The sequence below is a fragment of the Astatotilapia calliptera genome, chromosome 9, assembly GCF_900246225.1.
Source record: "Astatotilapia calliptera chromosome 9, fAstCal1.2, whole genome shotgun sequence".
Taxonomy (NCBI): Eukaryota; Metazoa; Chordata; class Actinopteri; order Cichliformes; family Cichlidae; genus Astatotilapia; species Astatotilapia calliptera.
Genome location: NC_039310.1, coordinates 21,701,543 through 21,729,123, shown reverse-complemented (window position 1 = coordinate 21,729,123; position 27,581 = coordinate 21,701,543). Strand labels below are relative to the sequence as shown.

Genomic DNA, 27,581 nt, shown 5'->3' with positions numbered 1-27,581 from the left:
TGCTCCTTTTTCCTAACTCTGTTGCTAAAGAGTATTTGTGTGTGTGTGTGTGTGTGTTTGTGCGTGGGTCTGTGGGGTCTTCGCAGCAGCTTGAAACTGGCCCCTTTCCTGTTTCTTTAAAACCATCTGCAGTTGACTCTGGAGAAGCTTAACAGGGTCTGGCTGAGTCTGTCCTAGTACTAAAAGTTCTCCATAAAGCAGGCTAATTTCTGCCCACTGGATTACACAACTCACGCTCGTAAATCCGCGCACACTTCTACCAGCGGAACAGCAACACGTAAAGTGAGCTTCACCGACCGCTACCTCACACCTTCCTCTACATCTCCAGCAGGGGTTACTGCAGTGTGGCTTTCCAGCAGGCCAAAAGGGTGACTCAAGCTAAATGCCGAAAAGCACTGGCAAGCAGCGCAAAGGCTTACTGAGTACCTGCCAGAGTAGCCAACCAGCAACAGTTACAAGCATGGATTGAGCACAGCAGCGGTGTGCTCACACATGTTGGTTTAGACGTTAGCTCGTAACACACCCAACACCGTCAGGCAGAAGAAACCACTTAAGAGGAATGCAAGGATTCACTTAAGCAAAAGTTTCTGTCTCGCAGCTACCGTTGAGTTTACGGGCCTCAATTAGTCAAGTGGGTGATGTTGAGCTTGTTAAGAAAGCCCCATGTGGAGAAAAGGAGCAAGGCTAAGGCGAGGTAGACTTGAATCGGATGACAAAGCAGAGAGAGAGTTGTGTTTATCATGTGGCTTCTATCATCCAGGGGGATTAAACTGAGAAAGTGAGAGTCAACCTGAGCTGGCTTTTCAGCACGTGTTCAAACAAAAGCTTGTTGGCACACATGCACGGCCTGTTACAAAACATTGCAAAGCTCAATAGCAGTGTCTGTGAAAGCACCACTGGGTGAGGGTTAGCGCATGTTTATCTAACCCTCACCTACCCGTCCGCAGTTCCTGCACAAGGCATCAACAATTGCAATGTGCGCTGTCATCACTATAGGGCTATAGGACAAGCAGTAGTAAGCTGTTCACACTGAGAACAGCCACGCACGAGCTGCTTCTGCAGTGGTGCACGACTTCCTTACCCAAACTGGTAAGAAACTGAGGTTTTATCAGGCATCAAAACAATTAGCCATTGTTTTTCCAGAAAGCAGACTCATTCGCACATAATCTGGGCTACTTTTGGCATTTTCAGCTGGTAAGTGGTCATTTGGCCAAAATGTCACTGCACAACTCAGAGTCGCCCTAAACAGGATGGACCTGAGGAGGAAGTGAAGGAGCCAGACTCACAGTGTGCCAGTGCAAATATTCAAGGTTAAATCTGTCCAGTAAGTGAACTATAAAAGGGACCCAATATGGGGCCATCAAAATTATAATACCCTTTTTCAGCCAATCTCTTTATTCCTTATAATAAAGTTAAAAAAAAAACAACACACAAACAAATCGAAAGGGAAATTCATGATGCAAAGCTAGATTTAACTTTTCTCTGTGGGCACTGATTTTTATTTTTGATATATCCTTCTGCATTGAATGCACAGTAACTGGGTGCTCTAAAGTTTCCTACGAATAAAAAGCTTATCTCTAAAAATAGAATTTAGTGAATCTGAAGGTGGAAGTATAAATATTTAATTTAAAATGTACATTTAAATGCAACTCATTCAATAAAAAGAATCAAATAAAATATCCCTCTGTATAGGCCAGCAAACTATCTTAATCCGAGCCTTAACCGGAAACCGAAACACCAAAAGCAGTAACAGGAGGGCTGTTTTAAATAAATTCAAAAATGTATACATTTCTTTGATCTACCCAGGGTGGATTACTTCCTCCTACCCACTGCACGCGCTGCTTTTCTGCTGACTAAAAGTTATATCAATGGGACACGAACTTCCCTCGCTCCTAAAATAAATGAGACATGAACTTCCGCTCGCTCCTAAAATAACCCCTGGCCCAAACAGAGAACAGCTATCATAAACACTGTGTCAAAAGATCCCTTCGCTCCTACAGTAAACTTGTGTGTCCTCAGTTACTGCAGCTCTTGCCTCACACTGACCTGCTTTACTTTCACCCCCTCTGAGCGCTGCATAAACAACAAAACACACACACACACACACATATTATGCATGCAAATTAGCTTTGGTCTGCCAAACAGGGACAAACAGCAGCTGAGGTTGTGGTAACCTGATTTTCCACAACCTCGAGGAAGCTGTTATTTTAGCTGAAGAAGAGGAGGAGATCCCAATCAATATCTCTGGACCAAACCTGCGTATTAGCCAGATTTTGTTTGCTTTTCTTTTCATTTAATTTGAATGAAGGGCATCAAGATGACTAAATTAGCTTGCACTGATTGATGGGTTATTATCAGGGCTGAGAGTGTAAGCAAGCATAAAAATGATTCCAGTTTTTCTGCAGAGACCCTGTTACTGATTAAATGAAGTGATCACAACAGGAGTAACAAATGAAGACAGAAATAAATACACGGGCGATCGACAAGTCAATTATTTGTGCTGAAAAATAAAATCACTGCTAAATTTTGCCACTTAGAAAAGACACGGCAGCTGGAAAACATCACACCATATGCGAGGCGCCATCAATGAAAAATATTCCAGGAACTGGTCCATAAACACAAAAAAATAATATCCGAGTCGAAATATGGACAACTTCCTGTTGAAAAGCAGCCTTGTTGTTATGCTCAGACAGCTATTTTCAGATCACTCCCTCGAAAACAGAGCAAGGTTTGTGTTTTCGACAGATGCTGTTCGGACACACCAACATATCTTCAACACCTTGGCTAGTTATAAAATTTGGCTCCCTGCAACTTCATCCACTGCCTAAAAATGAAAATCGAGTTAAAAGATCCCGGTTTTGAGATCCAGAATCCATTGCAAAGTCATGAGTAAAAGGTGAAAGGGTTATACGACTCTACCATGAGATTTCTCAGGAGACAGCAGCTGAACTAGAACCACGGAGACGAATGAGAAGATGATCTCGAGGTGCAGCTTTTGAACCCTCTCATCGCATCTACAGTGTCCAAAAAGCCATCATATTGGATTTAAATGCACAGCTTCACTTTTATGTCACATAAATTAATTAGCAACCACTCGCTAATACTGTTCTCCACATGAACCCAGTTCAGCCACAGCCTGTTCACCCAGAAGTAGTCACTGCCGCTCCAAACTTCAAAGCCGTTTCTTTCTCCAGGCTGTGAGATTTCTGAAATCATCCTTCACATTTCATCACGAAAATCTTGCAGATTTTGTGTTTCTGCACAAGCCTCGGTGCATGTCCTTTATTCTGTGCACATTTGGCACACATAAAAGGATATGCATATTTGATTCCAAAGGTCATGATATGAGCTGCTAGCTTTGAAATGCAGGAGGAATGAAACCTGAGTAAACAGAGTTTTCATACTAGCTGGTCAACACGGTGAAGAGAGCGTCATTTAAAGTCGTAAAAGCAAATGCATATGAAACCTTATGTGCTTTACTGTCGATTTAAACCCTGTTCATAGAGCATTTCGGTAACCTCGGAGCATCAGGAGGGTTTATGCACATGCGCATGTTCACTGATCAAAGCCACATACAGCACTGGGCCAGCTGCGAGGAGGTGAGAAGCTTGGCCTTTGCCTTAGAGCAAAGGGAGGGTGAAAAAAACAAGCAATTTCAACCAGGCTGCAGGAGTCTTTAATGTCTTTACAGGCTCTTTGCTTTGTACTAAAGGATCCATTATGCCAATCAGACTGCAAGCAGCAGGAAGACTAAACATCTATTAAAGGATTCACATTACAGGACATAGCAGGAAATAAACTCTTACGCTGTTATTATAACACTGTATGTGAGTGTATTATAAAACCATAAGGCTATACTTAGAAAGCTCTCAAAGTGTAGATTAAAGTTCCACCATGTATCGTGTTTTATGTGCATTATGAACGGCCACTTTCGCACAGACATTTAGGTGATATAAAAGCTCTATAAAATTATTTAAGCTGTGCACGAAGACACAGCCTGTGTGTTGAGAAGAACAAAAACATACAAGAAAAGAAACGTCTGAGCTTTGCTTTAGGACTTGCTGCAGCAGCATGCCCACATGCATTTAGCCATGAGGGCTGCTTGGCTTTTAAACTGTTTAAATGAAGCAAAGGCTACTTCTGCAAGCTGCTAATTACACAGCAGCAAGGGTGGACACACTACAGTAAACACAACTGTTTTATATGATTAAAGTGGTGGCAGCTTCTTTTTCAACTGAATCACAACAAAGTTACTGCACTGCTGTTCAGCTCAACAAACAGCCCCGTGTTATCTCCACCGTGGTGGAACAGGAAAACTGTGACATAATAACATAAAGGAAATACTTCCGAATGTTCCCCTTCATACTTAGTGTGAAAAATCACCTTCAGAGAATGTTCACACTTCCTGAATCATCCATTTACAAAACAGATGATTAACAGCCTGAAATTTCTTTAGAAAAAAACCCAGAATGTCAGTGACATAGCAGCTCATCCGCTCATGATTCATCGCAGTTCGTCACAGGTTACAGACCCTAAACAACCAACTAGACCTTGACCTTGAGCGTAATTTTGGTGATGACTCGTTCGGTGATCATTTCGCAAACCCTTTCGGAGGAGCAGCCAGTGTTGCAGACCGAGAAGCTGACGGACACTGTGACATGGTGCGTGTTCATTAGCTTTTTAGCCGATTGTGCTAACAAGTGAGCTAACAACCTCCCAACATCGAAATCTGTACTTGAAAAACTCAAGTTTCTTAAATCCCAACTGACTCCGGTGCTAATACGCCCGATCTCAGCAACAACGTTGTTTTTGTCTCTATGGCCAATTTCCCCTTCATAGCAACCGTGGGGTCACTCTGCATTTAGTCAATCTCTCATTTGTACTGCAGATCCTTGGGGGGCACACAACCTTCACCTTCACCTGTAGTGCACTAACTGAACAGCAAATAGGACTTAATTTTCCATGTCTGTGTCATCATCTACACACCAGGAGTAGTGATGCAATCTCGAGAAAAGGATAAATTCGTCATGACTTTGTGGGACTTTTCATACTTTGCAAAAAACAACTATTTGGTCTCAATACACATTTGTTCTAAGTAGATGTGGATTACGTTTATTTATTTGAATGACATTTATTCAAGCTGACATTAAGTGTTATTAAAATAAACAGTGGAAAATGGCTCTAAATGAAAGCCTTGTTTTTAAAAAAAAAAAGGACAGCAAAAAGAAGCGGTGTGGAAGTCATCTGAGGGGTGGATACATCTGCATTACTCGTGCGCTAACGGAGACCTCGAGCAATGTAATGTTCCACTCAATTTAAGACTCACAAGAGGCGCATTTCCAAAAGAAAAGGTTACACACATACACGCGTGAACACACTGAGATAATCCCAACACCACAACCTGAGGTATTTCCTCATTCTTTACAGCTACAGAGGACACTATATACTGTGTGTGACCAGTAAACTGATCTTGACAAGTCAAATCCCAGTCACTGTCAGACTGCTGAAACCTATTATCTTAAACTGGGTGGAGGGATTATAGAAAGCTGGCTAAGCGCAGGCAGATTTCAGATGGAGAAAGCAGATTTCTTGGCTGTGTTTGAGAACATAAGCTGCAACTTTGAAAGATGGCACTTCGCTGCAAGCTTTTCTTTCTGTGCAATGGTCGGTGTGGAGAAATGCTCTGCAAGACTGAAGGATTGAAACCCAGAACAAGTAAATTTAGTTAAATGCTTTACTCATGTCTTTGTGAAGTCAGAGTGCCTCCATTTGGCCAATTTACCGAGCACTATGAAAAGATTTAGACAAAGAAAGCTCAGGCTTTATGGAGATTTGTCCTCCAGCCTGCGAAAGGAGGAAAAGACGGAAAAGCTGACTTGAGCGGTCTCTTATAAAAAAAGGGGAAAAAAGAGAGCTGAATAATGACGGCATTATGCAGTACGAATTATCCATCCATCCATTCGCTTCCGCTTATCCATTTTCGGGGTCACGGGGGGCGCTGGAGCCTATCCCAGCTGTCATAGGGCGAGAGGCGGGGTACACCCTGGACAGGTCGCCAGTCTGTCGCAGGGCCAACACACAGGGACAGACAACCAGTCACACCTAGTGGCAATTTGGATTATCCAATTAACCTATCCCCACAAGCTGCATGTCTTTGGACGGTGGGAGGAAACCGGAGTACCCGGAGGGAACCCACGCAAACACGGGGAGAACATGCAAACTCCACACAGAAAGACCCCGGTAACTGTTGAGACTTTCTGTTTCTGAGTGATAAACGCCAAAAAGCTCTCCTCTTTTGAATCCATCAATGCAAGAAAGTCTGTTTGACTTTTACACGCATGTTTCAAAGATCTCGCCGACTGTGTACAGAGCATGCTCGAGGAGGTAGAAAGCGCTCCTCGGAGGTATGGATATCATGTGATGCTGAACTGCTTTGACAGCTCAGTGGAAGCCAGGGGACATGACGGGTATTCCTCGAAGAGTCCTTTTCATGCCAGCTTTCCCCATCCGAGCAGCTCCGTTTCACACAGCTGAAGTGGAAAATGCTGACAACGACCTCTCCGCCTATCCCCGGAGACCCGGGGACCCCGAGAGGCCTCGCTGGCTCGTGTTTCAAAAGCCAGGTCACAGGAATCCCCGGGATCACATGACCCCATGATTCGCAAACTGTAACCTGAAAATGTTTTAAGAAAACAGTGTTTCTGGTCTTCTGGGACACTTCTCACAAAACCAGCGGCAGAGATCTGACATTCCCGATTATGTAGTGCACCCTCTCTTAGGTTTCCAGTGGTTCTGACTGCAGTGATTTAAAAACGTGCTTACTTATGGTTAGAGTTTCACAAAATGAGGTCAGGCTACGTAGAAGTACTCAAGCTGATGTTCAAACCTTGCCTTTGCGAGGGGCAGCCAAAAGGAAGTAAACTGAAAATGAGAACAGTGCACGCACTGAGGCCCAGCATAAGAAAAGTCATGCAAAGCTACTCTAGCAAAGCTGGAAATGAGCACAAAAATGCCTCATTTAAAACCTCCCTGGAACTAATTTGTAGTTTTGTTGTGTGTTTTTAATTCATAACTGTCCAGATCTGACATTTTCAGCACAGCTACACAGCATTTTTCTACATCAAGACGATTCAAAACAGCAGAAAGTCAAGTTTTAATGTCTGAGACCCTAAAAGCAGGAGCCTCTTTAAGCACAAATGCCAACCATGAGAAGAAGGCCAGGCGACTCGCCTCATCTGACTGTGGCTGTAATAAATTGAGTGAAGGTCAAGGGATAAAGGTTGCAATAAATCGTTCTCTAAAGGTTTAAAATCCACATGGTGTCGTTACATCCAGGCTGTATTCAGTGTTTCTCACAGGAAGTGTAAATGTGCACATTTTTGAATCAGGCTCGTAACGTTTTCCTCCTCCCTGTAAAAACACTTGCACAGAAATCTTCCAAATGCTGCTTTGTGTGCTTCCTTGGCTTTGTTACTGCAAGTAACTTTCCATCACTGGAGTAGTGTAATCATCTCAAGACCCCATCATAAAATAGTGCTCTGTAGTGCTACAGAGTAGTAAAGTCTTTTTAAGAGGACAAATCACAGTGTAAACTACAGGTATCTTTAGTGTTAATAGTGAAGCTCACGGACAAACTGAGAGTTTGATGTAAATGTAAACATAAAAGCTTTTTTCTATTTGGTTATTTGTGCAAAGTACCTGGAAGCGGTGTGAGGAAATGAGGAAAGTATTTTAAGGACATTTTAATCTGAAGGAACCCCTGATCTACCAATGTCTGTACAGTGCAGCCGAAAGACTTGTTATAGTAGTAAAGTTATCAGTAAGTGGACTTAATATGTTTCTTGGCTCACTCTTGTTTTCAAATTTTCCCTTTTTGTTTTTTCCATTCTGTATCCGTCACATGAATCAGCGTGTCGTTACCTCCGCCAAGGAGGTCATGTTTTTGGACGTGTTTGCGCTTGTGTCATCGTTCTGTCTGTAAACACAACAACTCAACAAATTACGAACGAATTCTGATAAAACTTTGTAGGGGTGTGCATGCAGAGTGGGGTTAACAGTTCAAATTTGGCTCACATCCACCAAAGTCTTCGAGGTCACCTTAATGAGTCATTGGTCAAAAATTCGGAAAAAGCCTTAGAAACAAGAAACAGTGTGGTGTATATCGTCAACATACCGGATAAAGATTTAACATGTCACATCCTGTCATATTTGACCTCTGACCTCAAGGTCAACAGATTGATCTGAAAGTCAAAACTACACACTATATAGGGGTATTTAAATCTGTTTCTTACTCCTATTATTTATATTGAGAATATAGATATTTGGGAATTATAAATATCACATCACATTTGACCTCTGACCCCACTTTTGAATTTCACATCTGCCTTTTTTTCCAAGTTGAACTCAAAATGCGTTATATCTTTAAAGAAAGAGCGAAATAGAGCAAGCTGCCTATGGGGAAATATAGTGCAGTATAATATTATACAATAAGCTCAAGTTATTTATGCGTTCATGGAAATTAATACCCGTTATCCATTACCTACTCCTACATAATGTTTGTGTAATCAAAGTAAACATCTGTCATGTTTCCCTTATCTGATTTTTACTGCACTACAACATAAAATGAATGTACGCAAAATAAGATACTATTTACTTAAAAATGAATATTGCCCAGAGAGTGAGCTGCCTTAGCTGAAAGTCTGTTTGTTTGTTTACTTAATGCAATGACTGGATGAACTACAGAGTCTGACTCTGGGGAAAAAAAGTTTTGTTTTTTTTAACTTGTTTTGGGACAAATATAGTAAACTTTAAAAAAAATCAGATTTTAAACATTTGATTATGTCCTGCTGATCATGTAATTAAAATCATGTTCTCTCCCTTTTAGACTTAAAATATAAATAACTAAACAAGGCAACAGTAACACAGACCCAGACACCAGTTAGTACAGAAAAACGTGTATTCCCCAAACAAAAACTAAGAAATCTCCCTGTGATTGTTTTGATCGCCCATAGTTTGCTTGGAAGACGCCGACTTGTCTGCAAACGCTCCCCAACTCTTCTCAAAAAAGTGCAACACAAACCAGAAACGCACAAAGTTCAAAGTGAAAGATGGGGCTTACCGCTGCGATCATCACATTTCAAAAGAGGCAAGTTTTACTTTCACTGTTTCTGCTTTGCATCATACTTTTCACTGTTTTAATACCCTTTGATCAGTATTTGTGCAAACTACAGGTGACCGCAGGAATCACAAGGAGGTTTTTCACTGCAGCAGCGTAACCTCTTTGCAACGGCAGGCAACCACTTGCCAACCAGTTGGGGAACACATGTACAAGCTATCTGTGCTTGCCAGAGGTTGCTGACTGGCCTCAAAGACTGTGTTACTGTGCCTGCCTGCAGTGAAGATGGACATCTTTAAAAAACAGACATAAAAAAGTTAGTGACAGCCACAACACTTACTCTCTAATTAACTGCAAGACTGCACTCAACATGATGATGATGACTGTCTGTGCATATGAGAGGGTGGATGAATTAGCACCAACCTTCTCATCCACATGCCGACCGGTGAGTAATCCATCGTGCAGGTGCTACATTTTGTGCGAACAGGCCTCCGCCATTCACAGGCACCACTGAAACAAAAACAACTGGCTCCAATGAACCTAACGCTGTGGGTAAACATCGAGTCGCGATTTGATTTTAAACAACCTTTACTGAGAAACGTGCAGTAAAGGTTTGCGGCTAAAAAGTGCAGAGATGAAAATAGCACACGTCTCTGCCGCAATCTCGGATACTGGGTCAAAGACAGCTGTAAAACACAAATGTCATCACGCATAAAAAGGTAATTTACAGCGCGTCAGTGAGTCATTCATAAATCAGCCCGTGTGTTCAGAGAAGGCAGAGCTGCAGGTTCTTTCTATTCCCACACAAGGAGGCGAAATAGACTGGAACAGCTGTTGATCAGCAGCAGTGCAGCTTTACTTTGTGTGATGACACTACAGTTGGTCCACTTATGGTCTGTATTAATGTGACAACAATATATTAGTTTAACATGTAATAAGTGTGAAACACAAAGTGTTACCTGTTTTGTAGGTCTTTTAATGCATTTAGACACATTAAATGAGTAATATTTCGATGGTTCCCACCCCAAATATCAGCCTCAAGGTTATTTGTCACTACTACTTGCAATTATTTGGTCACCAAATTCAGGAAAATTCAGTCAGCAGGAAACCACATTTTTTTCATGGTTGCAAGGTGGTTGCTGTCCTATATGCTGAGATATTTAGGTTAGGTCAGACTCAAAGTGGTGAACAGACCAACTGGCATGCACACCTGCAATGCACTCTTTAAGGCCATTCTCCTAGCATGAATGAAACAGTCAACAACTGATTTTCTTTTCTAAGAATTGATGGGTGTAAATGGCTTTTCACAGCACGGCTTTAAGCCTTTAGCGGCAGCAGGAGAGTACCGCTATTAACAGGTTTATAAAAGCCGGCTACCCCTGCTCTCCATTTCCAGTGAGAGGAAACCCGAGCTGAAGTCATTCCTCAGAGGACAGCTGTCAAACCAGCCTGCATGTCTGATTAAAGGTGTCAGTTAATAGGAGGACCCCCGAGGACGGGCAGCAATCCACAGCTTGACGTGGACTTAGAAGGGGAAGTGATCTGTGCTAAAGGTTAATCTTCTAAGTTGGTCAAAACAGAGCTGTTCAAAACCGACCTGTTGTGTCTGCATCCTGCCCAAAGCGAGCCTGAGGCTATTCACATAATGTGCTTTTGCTGAAAATGTGTGTTTTTACACAAGTTCACAGTTAGCTCCCAGAAATAATCTCTGTATATACCAACATCACATGACCACTAAGGCACGCATGTTTTGGGAAACAGAGGCTTAAATAGTACGAGGGCAGAAGAGTGAAAACAAATTCTTCTTTGCTTGGGTGACAGTGATGGTGGGAGAAAAGATACACCTGAAGTAACCAAGAAAGCGAATACAGCGCTGAATCTAGGTGGCGTCCATCACCAGAGGAAGACATGACATCAGGGAAGGATTATTTGATGTTGTGGATTGAAGTTTATTTTCTGTCCATCCATTCATCCATCCTCTCCTGCTTTTCCAATTCATCCAATATCCTGGACACATCAGCAGTTTGTCACAGGGCTAACACGGAGACAGAGACAAACAACCATTCGCATTCGCATTTACACCTACGGGCAATTGAGAATCACTAACTAACCTTAAAATAAGCCCGCTAACTGTTTTTGGGCTGTGGTAGGAAGTCGGGGTACCTGGAGAAACCACACAGACACTGGGGGAAAATGCAAACGCCACACAGAAAGACCACAGCCAGATGGTGGATTTGAACCCAAGCAATGTGTGATGTACTAGTATAAACCACTGTGCTGCACATGATAACCCCGGAGTTATCCAACTGAAGGTTTGGTGAGTGTTTCCAAAAGTCTCTTCTTTAGCAGTCCTGAAACGGCTATAACTGTGGTAAACGTTTTAAATGACAATCCCTTTAGACGAATGATATGCTGTAATGAAACTTTAACTACTTTCAACCAAAACATGAGGATATGCTCCTGCTAATGACTTCACACTCACTTTCTTTGTATCTCTAGCAACACTCCCCCAAAGCGTGAAGAGGACTTGATGAGAAAAGCAAAGGCGACACAGGCACTTGGGCTTCACAACTTCAGACACGCGGTTACGATACGAGCTTACATTTACAGAGATTCCTTCCTTTTTTAACGTATCTCACATCTTTCAAGTAATAACTCAAGTTTCTCTTATTATCCACTAATAATTACATTAGCTTGATATCCACCTTCTTAGCTACAAGCTACGTTAATGTGTAAATTCACTGTAATTTGAGTTGTGTGGGAATGACGCTCATATTTTGCTTCTCATAACCTTTTTATGAATATGCTGGAGGTTTTTAAACTCATTTTACATCGTGGGCCACATAAGCCTAAGTAAGTTTAACCACACATTAAACCCTTCAGTTATTAAGTGCAGATTCAACAGCATGTCTCAATTTTTCTACATGTTGAACTCTATCAGTGCAGCTTTTGGGGGATTAATTTGTAAGTAATAAATGTGTAATATAACAGAAAAGGTAGAAAAAGTGCCCAGACTGAAAAAAAATCAGGAACTTTATTGTCATTTTGGTCTCGGGTTTACCTGCAGGAAAAGATTTAAATACTGAATGTACAGTTAAAAGTCCAAAATCGATGACCTTCTTCATATTTTCCAAAGCCACCCAGTGGACCGGATTAGAATCTCTGCCAGGCCGATTCTGGCCACCGAGCCATATGTTTGACACCCCTGACCCAAATCTAATCAGTGACAAAAAAACCCATAAAATTAATAATTAGTGTGAACGCTATCTGCACTGATGATGGCTTCGATCGCAGCCTTCTATCTCGTCCAGGTTGCCCCTGTCGTGGTATTCTTACAGATGTGTCTGACATTTGGGATTAGTTGGATGAAGGCATCGTCACTTCTTCCCCAAAACTGTGATTTGAGACACTGGACAACTCACAATAATCAGATAAGTCTGCCCAAATCCCACAGGTTGGTAACCCTACAACTAGTATAACTAGTTTTCTTGGTGCGTTATTAAATCCCCCTCAGTGTTGAAACCAGACTATCCTGAACAAACATCTGAAATATATTTTTCTCAATCATTTGTGTACATTTCACGATTTATGATGAACATACTGTACAGCAAACACGGGCTAACTAATGTTCAGGTATACTTACCTTCAGGGAAGTGGATCACAAAACTGACACGATGTAAAATTGTGACTCTCATTTAAGCAACCGTTGACTAACCAAGTAAAAACAACCGATAGCCGAGACAAGATCTGGGTGTGGTGTCAAGTTGCTTAACATTTCTCTGGGAAAACCCTGAATATCGTCACATAATTACGCCACAGATGTAATAATCAGGTGTCTCACTCCGGACATCTTTGACTTTTCACTGTAGAAAAAGTAAAGGCGTAATAAAAACCATTGCTGTGCTCTATCCAACAACTGCCTCTGCCTCACCCATAGCTCCACATATCTGACCAGGCCTCTAGCTCCTCAAACCTGACACATGCATGTGAGTTTCAAACAGGGGGAACACAAAAAGCAGCATCAGCAAACACTCATACATGAATTAACACCAGTCTGCAGATGGAGGCAGATCCTGGAAATAGAAGATGGAGCAATTACTGGAATGAGCACCGAGTCTGCCGGGTGCACTATGGAGGAGAGGTGGAGAGGGTATGAGGCACCGGCCTGCTCCATTATCAAACAGAGATCACAGGAGAGCCGTGATAAACCAGTGTGATGGGGTGGATGAGCCTCCTACTGTACAGATATCACAACTTAGTTTTATATTAGATTCAATTTTGCACCTGCGACCATTGAAACTATGTTAAATGAACCCATTAATGTTCATACAGCTGTCACTGGATCATCTTAAGACAAGTTCTGCAGGTTTACGAGAACACTTTTATTATTATATGATTATTCACTGACTTTTATGCAGGGCAACATTGAAAGGAAGGCCAAGTCTTTGTCTTTTTGTCTCTTTCACCTCATTGATAAAACACACTGCTTTAGAGCAATCGGCGTGCAATTGCCAAAATTTTACGCAACACGTTTCCTCACAAAAAGATCCGTAAAACAAACGTGTGACAAATCTGAGATAAACTGGAATTAAATGTGCTGCGTGAGCTCGAAGGTTCCCATTCAGAGAATCTCGAGATGGCTCAATCAGACGATACGTGGCAGCAGCCAGAAATGTAAATCACGAGCTCGTAAATCATTTTGCTGCTGATGTGCAGATTTTATAGGCGTGTTAATAAAGAGCGGCGGGATTGCAGCTCAGCACAATTGCAACAATTGTCCACCCATTTTAATTCAACTGTTCCTGCAAAGACAATAATAAGCAAGGCCACCGGCTTCAGTTTGATTGATTTCTCGTGTCATATTGTGGCGCTGCTTCAAGGAACAATTCTGGTTTCCTTTCACACGAACACTGAAATGGAAATATTTAAAAAAAATCTGCCTGGAAAGACTTTCAGCGACGAACCACATTGGAAAACGTCACGGCTGTTTTGATTCTGCTCGCACAACTTTGTGCTTTCCAAACACAACAGCAGCGATGAGTCCGAGAGGAATATCACAACTCTGTGTTGGGTCAAGAAGGACAAACTGACTTTAAGCAACTGCTTGTTGCTCAAGCGTCCCTTTTGAGATAACGCTATAAGAGTGAACTACACATGCAAAAAAAGATTAATTAATAAAAAATAAAAATTCCTAGATCAAGCCCTGGCTTACCGACTTCAAATAAAAGCATATCAGAAGCATTAGTGCTGATTTTCACACAGATGAAAAATTAATTTGCATACAAAAGTGGAAAAATAAGCAAAAGACCCTGGGCTTTATTTACAGCGTTTACCTGATTTAACTGCCTTTGTTTCCTTTCAGTGCAGTGTGAGTCTCCACTGCATTATGCAAATATATATACTCTCACAGGCCACTTTATTAGGGACATATATTCAACTGAATGTCAATATAAATATCCAATCAGCTAATCACACAGCGATAAATAGTTCATTTAGGTATGCAGACATGGTCAAAACAACCTGCTGAAGTTCAAACTGAGCATCAGGATGAGGAAGAAAGGTCATTTTAGTGACTCTGAGCATGGCATTATTGGGTTTTCAGGTCTGGGTTTTCAGAAGCTGCTGATGTGCTGGGATTTTCCCCCACACAACCATCTCTAGGGTTTACAGAGAATGGTCTGAAAGAGAGAAAATATCCAGGAAGCGGCAGCTCTCTTTGTGAAACAGCCTCGTTGATGTCAGAGGTCAGAGGGGAATGGCCAGAACATCTATGAATGACAAGATGTAAAACCTTACAGTAAGAGGAAACCATGCTTGGTGCCACTCCTGTCAGCTAAGAGCACGAAACTGAGGCTACAATTCACACAGGCTCACCAAAACAGGAGTAGAAAACTACAGAAGTTGAGAATTTAAATAACTGTTGCCTGGTCTGATGAGTCTCGATTTCTCATTCAGATGATAGAGTCAGAATCTGCTGTAAGCGTCACTAAAGCATCATACCATCCTGCCTTGGTAAAGAAAACAGCCTACCTGTGCGTTGTTTCTGACCATGTCCATCTCTTTATGACCAGGAGGATAACACGCTGTTTCACAAAGCTCCACATCACAGTTCGTTTACTGCATTCAAACAGCCTCAACAGCCACCAGTCTCAATTTAATAGAAGTGGTGCAAATGGAGACTCGTGTCACAGATGTGCCGCCAACAAATCTACAGCAACTGTGTGATGCTGTCATGCCAACATGAACCAAAGTCTCTGAATCCATATTGAATCTGTGCTATGGAGAATTACAGCAGCTCTGAAAGGAAAGGAAAAGGGAAGTGCAACCATGTACTAGCAAAATGTAACTAATAAAGCAGCCAGTAGGTGCATGGCTTATAGTTTCTCTCTGCTGTTACCGTGTGTGTGTGTGTGTGTGTTTGTGTGTGATAGAGAGAAGGGGAGGAAAGCAAAGAGCTCAGCAGCAGAGAAGTGACAGGGAGCAGAGCAAATAGCATCAATGGATGTGACGACATCTCTTTTTTCCCGCAGCAACAAGTGTTAATTTGTCTGAACCAGAAGATGCGCGGACACCAGCGAGTTCAAGTGTTTAAGCCTGTCGTCCTGTATTTACTGGGTGATTCAGGTGTAACTCAGCAGCAGAGCAGATCCTGTCCCAGACTTACAGACATCTGGGGTTGATCCAATTTTCTTCTGTTCAGAATAGCACAAAGAAACTAAACAAAGGCTGGAGTGTGGGTGGAGACTGTGAGTTTTATGCAGTCTGGTATTTTTCCACTTTTCTGAGATAAAACAGAAATAAATAAATAGAAATTGATAGTGTAATCTACAATTAAAACAAATCAATCGATAAGATATAATACATTACATTATTAGCATGCATAGCTACATAAGAAAAGTATTCTCATGTGGGTTTCTACTACCAGCCATGAGAGACTGATGCTCTCAGTGTGGGGCAAATGAAAAAGTGACAGTGGGGGTGGCTCAGAAAAACACACAGATGGGTAATCAATGGGTGGAAAATCACTAGGGTGGGGTAGGGTTTATGTATATGTGTGTGTGTTCTAGCATGAAAAACACTTGATGGTAGTGAGAATGCAGCGAGGTCAGGTGGTTTGTGCATGCCGAGGAGCCTGTGTGCGAACCAGAGATAACCTTCAACTTAAATTCTGAGTCTTATCTGGAGCCGTTAGCAGAGGCGACACCCACAGATTCACGATGCTGAACTGTTTCTTCTCTCTGATAATGACTGAGCATCTTGGCGGTTGTTTGGCTTACACAGCGTGCGTGCGGACACGTTTCCGATGTGGAGAGCTGGGAATGTCACACATACTGGAACAAACATGGAGACCACATGAGGGAGAGGGCGCTTCGAGTGAGGCCAACGGTTTATTTACTTTTGCTAATGAAGCTGAAGTGCTGATGCTCACAAGGACAAGAACACTGCAGCTAAGAGCTGTCATCATCTTTTAAGCCATCTTGGGAGAAATGGGTTAAATGGTTTTGGGTTTATTGGTATTTTTTCAGCACGAAGCCTCAAACAGCAAACACAGAAACATAAATTTAAGAAAAACATTCAAATCTGCATGTTTAACACAGAGAATCAGCACCTGTTTGATCAAATGAATGAAAATTCACAATGTTCAAAGTTGCAGCTGACTATTTGCTATAAGCTTCAACTTGTCCAACTTGCTGTAAATTAAGCGAAAGTTTTCCTGCTAAAGAACGACTCATGGATTTGTGAATCTGCTCTCGATGCTGTTACAGTTATGCACCTCCCTCCTTCACCCATGTCACATTTTTAAACAGAAGCAGTTATATAGTGAACACATGATGACACTAATGTCATTCATTAAAGAGCACTTAGAGGAGTCACTCATACAGGCCTCGAGGCTGGTCGACCAGTCGCTCAGACTCGTATGCAAACACTTGCCAACTACTTACTTAAGCAGTAATGAACCTGCAAAAAAAGTGCTGCAAAGTGGAAATTTACACTGGTCACAGTTAAAGTAAAAGTTGGGCTTTTACCACAGTGACAAAAATGCTTCAAAAGGTGCAACTTTTACTTCTGCTAGCAACCAAAGCAACTGCAAGTACGTTTTCAGTCCAGGACTCTGTGTTTGCAACCCAGCAGCAACCTCCAGCAATCAGGAAAATACACGTTTGACCCACCCGGGCGGTTTCTGGGTGGCCAAATATCCAGCCCAGTCTGATCTCAAGAGGACCAGCCCAATCAAAATGATTGCATAATAACACATAATACAAAAACAAAAATGACCTGCAAATTGTTTCCCTTCCTTTTAGTGTAAATGAGCTACAAACCATCCAGTTATAAAATGTGTAGGTAATGACGAGCACCCCGAGATATTTTAAGAAAAGGAAGTGCACTTTCAACAACGCCTCTGAGTTGTTGTAGTAAATGTAAAACACCCGTCAACACGCCTCTTTGGGATTACACTTTAAGAAATGAATGCATAATTATAAAAATCACACAGGCAGCTTATTATCCAGAGTTTTTCCTGCAATTAAAAGACATTTACTGTGAAAGCACAGAAAATGTGCCATCAACTGTCAAAACAGGAACCTTCCTGTTATCTAATGACATACTAACCATAAAAGTTTCTGTCATTTAATGGTTTATATATTACTTAGTAAACTTTAGTGGCCACGCGTCTGAAAATGCAGTTAAAAGTCAGAATTTTTCCCCTCCTTTGCAATTCTCACATTTTCCGACTGGACTCTTTGCCAGGCTATTTCCAGCCCCCAGGCGCTAAATTTGACACCACTGTTAAATTTATATTAAAAATGTAATAATTCATAGATTGGTTAACTGACTGAAAATTACTCTGCAGCCACTTTTTTAATCCATTCGTGTTTTTGGCACGCAACTCTCTTAGTTGCAGCATTTTGTTTTGGAATAAACTAAATCAGCATTTTACAGGCAAAGGGCCAAAAAAGTCTGCATACTCAAATCTGTCAGATTGCTCCTTTAATTCAGCGCCCGCACCACTGCACAGAAACAGAGCCTGAATTAAAGGACCAGTCTCACCAATTATGTGGACACTGTTGCAGATACGTTTGGAGATATCACAGAACAAACACCAGAAAATAATACTAAGTATTAAAAAAAGATTTTGGAGGCTACAACTGCCCATTGAATTCTTTATAAACTTTGTAAGAATTGTTCCTTAGTCGTCATATTTAGAGATGACTATAGCTCAGAGCTCAAAAACACAAATACATTCAATTTAAAAGAAAAGCAACAGATTCTCACAAACAAGAGGCCAGAAAATTATTGACATTTAAGCATGCAACTAATTTGTCCAGTAATTCTCTTTGGGCTGACTAATCAATGGGTCTAATTGAACAAGCAATTCCAGTTTGTCGTCTTCGTGAAACATCTGCAAATACATGGATGTCAACGATATTTCTAAGTGTGCAATAATAAAACCAGATGTGGATTTGAATGTTTGTGCAGATCCTGCACAGGAGCAGAAATCTGGCTACAGTTTTTCTGTGAAACTCCTCCTGCCACCCAGACCGGCTCAAATGGACTCTGTGGACTATAATCTGATCAACAAATATGTCACTGTGTGAGATTTATGCTGCTGGGATGGTGCCAAACAGCATTGGGCAATACCACCTCGGCCGGGCTCAAACATTGCATAACACGGTGGGTCCAGCATGGCCAGAGAGATCAGCTCAATTGATTTACCGCCCGATCGGGGAGCAGATCCTTTGCTGTGCGCAGAAACGTGCTCACTCACACGTATCCTTCATGCACACCGACCAACCTGTTCTTTCCGTTTCTGCCAGCGGCCGCAGGGGCTCTCCTCCAGGATCTCGCTCTCATCCTCGCTCTCCTCCTCCTTTCCCTCCGATCCTGACTTCCTCTCCGGGACGGACATCGTCATTTTAGCGCCGTATATTTCCAGATTTCAACACCAACACTTCTCCGCGTTCCCTCGCTCCTTCACTATCGCCTCTGTGTGTTTTTGTTGTTGTTGTGGGGTAGAGGAGGCGAGCCGCTTGTGTGCGCAGTAAGAACCCCCTCCAACAGCCAGCCAACGTCTCTCCCTCTCTCTCTCTCAACCCTCTTGGCGCTCAAAACATCTTGCAGAAACAAACCGGTGTGTTTGCAATCCTCAGACAGTTAAAAGGAATCCAACACCCTCCTTTGATAAAAAAAAAAAAAAAAAAAAAACACAAGTGCATGCAATGAGCGTCTGGCCGGACTAAACGGGGTGGAAAATATATCCCCAGACTTCATGCGCCCTATAGGCTGCATATAAAAGAGGTTGCGAAATGCTCTCCTGCCAATCTGTCCATTTACAATCAAGCGAAGCTCGATCGGCGAAGCCAAAGAATTCCCTCTGAGTCCAGTGCACTCATTTCCCACCGCAGACGTCGTCTGCTTTATGGAGGAGACTCAGTTTTGTCGACCATCTCCCACACGCGTCATTGTCGGCGTTGCAGGATCTGAAGCTGTGGGCTCCTGCCAGGCACTGCGCGCAGAGGGATGGAGCAAAATACCGTAAAGTGGCCGCTATGCGCGCACTATATATTCATGTATGCATGGAAACCGGTAGCCGGAAGCAAACTTCTAGAATCGATATGCACGAAAGTTACTCGAGTCTATGATATTTCAGCCAGTTTGAAGACTGTCGCACTGAGAGGCCCGAGTGAGGTGCATGTGACAGAAGGTGGGCTATTATCGCGTTTCAGCTCCATATTTTACCTTGGACTCTTTTAATAGGTTTCCCCTGACAAAGGCTTAAACAGCAGGTGGGCGGGGTTGTGTGCCTAAGCTCACTATGACATCAAACAGACACAAGAGCAGAAAAAACTATCATAAACTGAGGGTTTAGAGCAGTATCAAGCCTAAGTTTTTAGCACAGAGCTTTGGTACATACGCTGCCTTCATTATCTGAAACTTCTGCAAGATTTAAAATGAGCTTCCAACACGGCAGCTTTTTGTACAGGATATAAATAGAGCAAAGCGGGAGCGGCCCCTTTCAGCATCACTTAATGGTAATGTTGCATTAGGTCATAATTTGCCATGTTTGAAACATGGCATTAAGGTGGCACAGTGGAGCAGTGGCTAGCACCGTTGGGTACAAGAAAGAGGATAGGTTCAAACTGGCGACAGCCTTTGACAGCTGGGGCTGGAGAAACAGTTAACAAAATTATTGGATGGAAGCAACAGTAGCTTCAGACATTGTGAGAATACTGCTGATTGCCCAACACTGAATGTGTCCAGGGCTGGCAAAAACAAAAAAACAAAACTGAAATGTGAGATTCACAGGTAAAAGGAACCAAAAGACAAACCTTTCATTAAAAATCCCCCCCCCCCAAAAATCCAAGAGTCGAAAAAACAAAACAGAATAAAAAAATAAGACAAACACGCAGTCTGACCAAGATCTTAAGAGAGAACGAACATTAAAACAGGAAGTATCTGACTGAGACAAGACGTTAATACTCAATTTAGAGATACACAAGGAGGGCTGCAATCAAATAAAACACACACGCACACACAAAATAAAATACAAAAAATTAAAAATCAATCAACTCTAAAGCTAGTAAACTGATAATTATAATCCTTAAACAGAACTCAAACTTCCAGAAAGGCAATGAAACTGGAAAATCCCCCAAATATCACAAAAACCCCACGGACACAAAACTATGGCAACAACGCAACCACAATAATTTCTCAGAAAGATCTAAGTACAAAGTATTTGACTAATGTAAGTCAGGGCAGAGTTATTATTCTACATCATGTAATGTTTTTATAACTTAATGCAACATATTCACAATGTTGTTTTGTAGCTTTGCTGTGATTGGGGCCAGTCTTAATTTGAAATGATTGAAACATCATTAAATCGACCCCCAGCTGTATTTTATAGCAGGAGAATCTGTTGTTCACAATCAAACATGCATAATTAAGTCTGAAAATTTAAATGATTTAAATGCCAGTGCATTTCAATCAACATTATCAAATTCTTTGTAAACATTCATATGCTGAAGTTTTCGATGGCAGTGACAGGCAAGCGCTCCCCCAAATGATCTCAGAGAGACAGAAAGAAAGGATTTTGTCTGCTGGTGATTGTTTTGCTTCACTTTTGTTGTCACCGCACATATTTGTAGCTGTTTTCCAAGCAACAGATGTTCTGCTCAGTGGGTCTGTCCAATGACCCATCCACGCAGCTTCCTTCTGATTGGTCGAAAGCCCAATCAGAGTGAGCGAGACTCACTGTGGAAATATTTGAAACATGTTTTTATCATGTGTATCAATTCAACAAACACATTGTTTGTGTGATATGTTGCTTTGTTTTGCCAAGTCCCATTGCGGTTTGAATTTATATATCTTCTTCATGCAGGTTTTGTTTTTGTTTTTTTAACAGCTTAAACCTAAACCAGCAACCAAAACTAAATTTGGACTCAGCCCCAGACAAATGAAACAAAACCAGAAACCACAGCAGCTCCCGCAGCTTGTTGTGCTTTTATTTCCTAATTTTTAAAAAAAGAGAATGAAGCTTTTGATCTATAAGAAGGAAAGTTTCTGTTTAAAGACTCGGCAAAGTTACAGGCTTTGAACATTTCTCTATTAAATTACAGCCTGAGGCTGAGGTGCTGTTTTCTTCTTATTTGTAATCAAGCAAGGCCTGAATGTTGGGAGTGGACTGTAGTTTTATATGGCAGAAATTAGAAAGCAGAAGGTGCTCTTGGCTAAGCTACAATTAAACCCTCCCACAGGAAGGACGGTGCAGTACAGCAGAGACCACAGAGGGACAGAACCAGCAGGATGATGCATGCAAGACTATTTCGAAACAATGATAATAAATATCAGACTTTCCCATAGAAGAGAAATATGTGAACAATGAATCTGAGGAAAATTACAGGAAACTGGAGAAGAAAATCATTATTTACAGCAATGGGATGATTTTTTTTTTTTAATAAACACAAGTGCTCAAGATCCTGCTCAAGATGATCAAACTCCTTAGCAGTGCACCACAGCTTTAACCCCTATAGGGCCCCCATAACATTCTGATTCCTGGGTAATCTTTGGTCATGCATATATAGTGAGGAGGCTTGTTCCAGCTACAGAGGGTCAAAGCCGTCTCAAGAGTTGATTGTTCTTTTGTTTACTCTCTGCACAAACGGCTCACACTCAGAGAAAGATTTGTTAAATGAAACTGCATCATATTAACGTGCACGCATAGAAACTGTAGGAGACGATGGTTATTTGATTATTTCCACCTTGGGGGTTTTTTTAGGATCAAAGAACAGAAAGAAAAGGAAAAGTAGGAGATTTTGAATTTATGCACTGTCGGCATAAACCTCTGAACTCTGGCATGTCCCACTTCAACAGCCAACACAAAGTTTATGCATCGCATCCTACACAAGTGGATAAAGGTCAACATTAAAAGATCTAATAAAACATTCTCTCTTTATTGATCCTTAAAACATATTTAGCCCATTGATCAACCAGTCCCCACCTGCAGGGGCTAAACCATAACAATATCATGGCTTTCCCTGTTAAAGACGCTGTCTGGATGGAAGCATATGAACTATATATAAACTGAGTCAGATGGTCCGTTTCCTCTCCAGTCCAGAAAAGTGAGCGATCTGACTACCGAACTCTTTTACACGTTCTCTGAATCCATCATAAACTAACTTTGGCCCAGAGAAGACGGCAGTGTCATGCTTTCTAGGTTTTTCCCAGTAGTCCTAGCTTCTGTGGTCTTGAATCGTTTTTGTTTAAGTTCTTTTATCTCATTGCTTTTTTCCAGCGTTTCCTAGTTTAGTTATTCATGATTCTAGTTCTTAATCTCTTGACTTAATTAGTTCCTTCTTGTGTCCTGTTCATTTTAGTCCAGTGTCTGTGTGGGTCCTTCCTAGCGTCCCCTGTTGTTGTCTGTGTCAAGTTCATGAGTCTTAGAGTCTGACTGTGTTTATGCTTCCTGTTTTACTTTGATGGTCTCTCGCCTCATGCATTATGTTCTGTCAATCAAAGATTTTCACTTCCCGTTTGGATTTTACTCTTCAGCCTAAATAAACTGCTCACCCTCCTGATATTCTGAGTCTTCCTCTTCACGACATGTTTTTCAAACACTGTATTTCTGGAGCATGTTCACACGTAGTTTCTACTTTATATGAAAGAGCTTGAACTTACATTGAACTGGATTCTCAAACAGTGATTTCTTTAAGTGTTCCTGAGCCCATGCATTGATTTCCACGACAGATTCATGCTTGTTTTTAATGTTTTGCCACTCGAGGGCCTGAAGATCTCAGGCATGCATTACTGATTTGTCATCTTGTGCCTTTGCACACAGATTTCTCCAGATTCTCAGGATCCTTTGATAATGAGATAATGAGATAATGAGATCTTTAAAGGTTTCACAATCTTATGCTGAGGAACATATTTCTGAAATTGTTCTGTTATTTATAAAGATGTAGTGTTTTCAGATTAATCAATCTTTGCCTCTCTAAGATGACCCTTTTAAACCATCATGTTACTAATCTGTTTCCAATTAGCAGCTTCTATTTTTCTAGCTTTTCATTGCCCCTGTTTCAAATTTTGAAATGTTTTGCTGTCATCAAATTCAAAATCAAAATTTTCTCTGATGAAACAATAAAATGTTTGATATGTTTTGTATATTCTATTGTAAATGCAGGTTTATGACATTTGCAAATCATTGTATTCTGTTTTTATTACGCAGCATCCAAACCTTTTTGCAATTAGGGCTGCATTTCTACAGTTGTATGCAACCCCAGTTCTTTTAAGCTATGAATTCATTAATTTTAAATGACATCCATGCCCTTTTAACACCACTGACAGTATGAAAACTCACACAATAGGAAATGCCAAACACACAGCAGGACGAATTGAAGCTGACAGCACTCCTCTTTCAAATTAAAATCACCACATCCCTCAAAACTAAACCTGTAACAGTGCTGCTGTGCAGTTTTACGTCCTTTGAGCCAAATCCAGAAAGAATACGGTACTCAGTCTGTGTTTCTATGTATGGAGCTGAGCTGCTTATTACCTCATGGGAACATTTTTTAGTATAAACCTAGTTTGCCATCTAGTGGTCCTGATTTGAATCACAGAGACACTGTCTGTGCAGGAGTTAAATTTTCACAGTTAAGTCTGCATCACTTCTTAGTGTTTGCATTTAATGAGGAAAATAAATATCAAATGTTTGCTTCATTGCCTGCATACTCAAGTTTTTGGACGGGATCAGTCCTGTAGATTTGCATCACCACTTACCAGTTCATGTGTAATCACAGATTTGTGGAGTATAATCACCCTCTTTCTCTATTTTTAGCTGCCGAGCCTGTGAGCGAGCCCCCGTTCCGCCAGTCCCTCTCACTCTTAATGAGATTTACTCTTGGCACATGGAGCAGCGTAGAGCAGACAATGGAGATGTCTAGACCAACCACATCTAGGACACAAAATGGTCTTTCATAAATGGCAGCAGCAACAAGGGCAGGAGCAGCGCCAGCATGAATGCGGCAATATTTAAACGGCTCGCCTTGTTTACCAACTGTGAAAATCTGTTCTAAATATATCCTCGCTGCAAAGGGCCTTCATGTGTTTTTTCTTAGTCTCTGCTCCCCTGTATATTCAGGACTAAAGTGAGTTTATTCCTTGTCCCCCTGTCCTACATCTTGAGGCCTACTTTTTGACTGGTTCTGCACTTTTCTAAAAGTCTGGAAAGGCGTTTTATTATAGTTATGAGAAAGTAATTACTGTTTAATGCATCATCAGGGAACATAAAAAAGCTACAAGGTTTGCATTTTGATGAAAATAAAATATGATGAGGGCAGCATGGTGGCGCAGGAGTTAGTGCTATCACCTGACAGCAATAAGGTCCTTTTTATGTGGAGTTTGCATGTTCTCTTAACATCTGCATGGGCTTTCAGTACAGAGACAAGTGTAGGGTTAGGTTAACTGGTTATTCTAAATTGCCTGTAGGTGTGAACGTGACCATGAACGCTTGCTTGTCTCTGTGTGATTGCCCTGAGACCGATTACCACAGAGCTAACAAATAAAAATAGGGTGACACTTTACCCACCGACGCAAGACGAATGACTGAAAACAGTGAATGTAATTTCTGTTATGGTGCAACTGACTCATGAGAAAAGACTTTCATGAGAAGAAAAATGGAAGAATGGGACTGTGTTTATGTATCAATGACAGAGTGAGGACAGAAATACTGATGTCACCAAAACAAACTGTAAAGACAAAGCAATCCAGACTATTCGAGGCTGATGTAATTATTGTTGGTTTGGTTAGTTACCCTTCTTTCTTTTGTGCATATCTGAAATTCAAAAGTAACAAAAAAAGGTTAAACAATAATTAAACAATAAGAAAAAATGTAATTATTCGCAGAAATTACCTAATCCTGTAACACCAAGTATAGGTTTGATATTTAATGTATGAGTTTTTGAGACCTCTGCATCATCAGTGTGATTTTTATTCATGGGAAAACTTGATGTATAAAATAAGATACATGCAGTGCTAGTGTGAGCAATAAATTGAAAAAAAAAAGTTGCTCAGTTTTCTGCCAGTTATTTCAGGTTCAGGCTTGGGTCAAAACTGATAAATATTTTTGCTTGTTATGAATTTGATGCTTGCAACATATTACTAAAAGCTTGGGGCCAACAGAATGTAATGCTAACAAAACAATGGAAGATCTCAGTTAGTAGTAACTGGGGAATAAAAAGAGCATCACAGAAAGGCAGAGCCTTTCAGAAGTAAGGACAGGGAGGGGTACATCACTCTGTGAAAGACTGTGTGGGCAAAGAGTTCAGCAATTTAAAAAAAACGTTTCTGTTTCTCAAAATAAAGTTTATGAGGAAATTCATTGTCATAATCGGGGTGTGACTGTGGCTTTCTGAGATTTGAGGTTCTTTGTTTGGTGCCCATAGGCTTGTTTATTTAACTTCATGTTTTCTTAAGTGTTTTTGTAGCCTTTAGTTTTTGTTATAATTTAGTCTGGTTGTCTTGGCGATTCTTGTCTTATCCTCTTTCATCAGTTCCTCTTTGTTTAGTTTAGTCCTGTGTCTGGATGTCCCTGTTTAGTTATTGTTCCTCACTTCCTGTTTTATTTTGGTAGTCATTTGTCTTCTGTGTTTTGTATCTTTTCCTGTGTCATTGTCTTTGTCCACTTCTCCTTAGTATCTGTGCGAGTACTGTATAAATAATTCTACCTTCCCCTCACTCTTTGTCTCAGTGTCTGTAAACATACACTTGTGTGTTTCCTGGTTGTTCAAGATTGTTACTGGAGTCCTTGCGGTTATGGACTTTGTATTTCTGGACTTGTGGTATGCAATTGATAAGTTAAACGAGTTAATGAGGAGTTGAAGACTTCAGAAGAGGTGCAAGAGACAAAACTATCTGGTAAAATTGTGGCTTGCAAATTAAAATGGTCTAAACAGATTGATTAAAATTGTAGGTGAATGGGTGGAAGTCTGTCAGTGGGGAAAAGAGGTTTAAATGTAACAGGTTTTCTACCACAGCTTGATTATTCAGTTCAATTTTACTTACTTTTATTTATATCTGTGGGATTTGCGTTGCAGAGTCAACAAAGTAGTTGCAAGTTGAGTGCACACTGTCCTGCCGCGTTGGTGTTTATTATAGAAGATAATCTTTCAGATAAAGTGTAGCCTTTCTTAGACACACAGAGTAGAGAGAGACCAGAGAACACTACCACAACCAGAAACCAGGGAAGGAAAAACTCCCAACAGAGCCAGGCTCAGAGAGGGGCAACCATCTGTCATGACTGGTGATTTCTGATGTTTCTATGTGCGTGTTTTTTATGTGTAGTGTCTTTGCTTGTATTGGTAAATAGACTGTAGTCAACAGGATTTATCAAAGGGTCATTTACAAAATAAACAAATAAAATTTCTGCCAGTATCTTCATGACTCTTTGTTTTTGTACCTTCTTCACAACCGATTCAGACTTTTGTGGCCATTTAAAATATCTAAATATTGTTATATTTGCTGCAATGTCCATATTCGATATTGGTCAGATCCATTTGAAAGTAGACATTTTTAATGTCAGTGACACTTTCTAACTGTTTAAATAAAGGATACATGAAAATTACTTTGAGAAAAACTGATTGCAGCTTCTACTTTGTGACAGGAATGTTGTTTGTGGCTTAAGATGACTTGATATCATTCATGGGAAATGCATTTGAAACACACTACCAGTCAAAAGTTTGGACACACCTTCTCATTTAATGTTTTTTCTTCATTTTCATCACTATTTACATTGTAAATTCTCACTGAAAGCATTAAAACTATAAATGAATGCACATGGAATTATGTAGAAAACATAAAAGTGTGACATAACTCAAACACTTTGCTTTGATTACTGCTTTCTTTTTTCTTTTGATGAGCCTTATGAGGTCGTCACCTGAAATGGTTTTTCAACAGGAGCTCCCAGAGATGCTGAACA

The 27,581-nt window shown here is 41.0% G+C and overlaps 1 protein-coding gene across 1 annotated transcript in view; it reads right to left on the bottom strand.

Annotated features, from left to right (window-relative positions):
• The window catches only part of nrbp2b (nuclear receptor binding protein 2b), a 43,132-nt gene extending 23,507 nt beyond the window's left edge, over window positions 1-19,625 (bottom strand). The window contains exon 1 of the mRNA XM_026179925.1: window positions 18,909-19,625. Coding sequence (XP_026035710.1) covers window positions 18,909-19,028 — 120 coding nt within the window. The 5' untranslated portion in view covers window positions 19,029-19,625. The remainder of the gene's footprint in view (window positions 1-18,908) is intronic.
• Window positions 19,626-27,581: the final 7,956 nt, after the last annotated feature.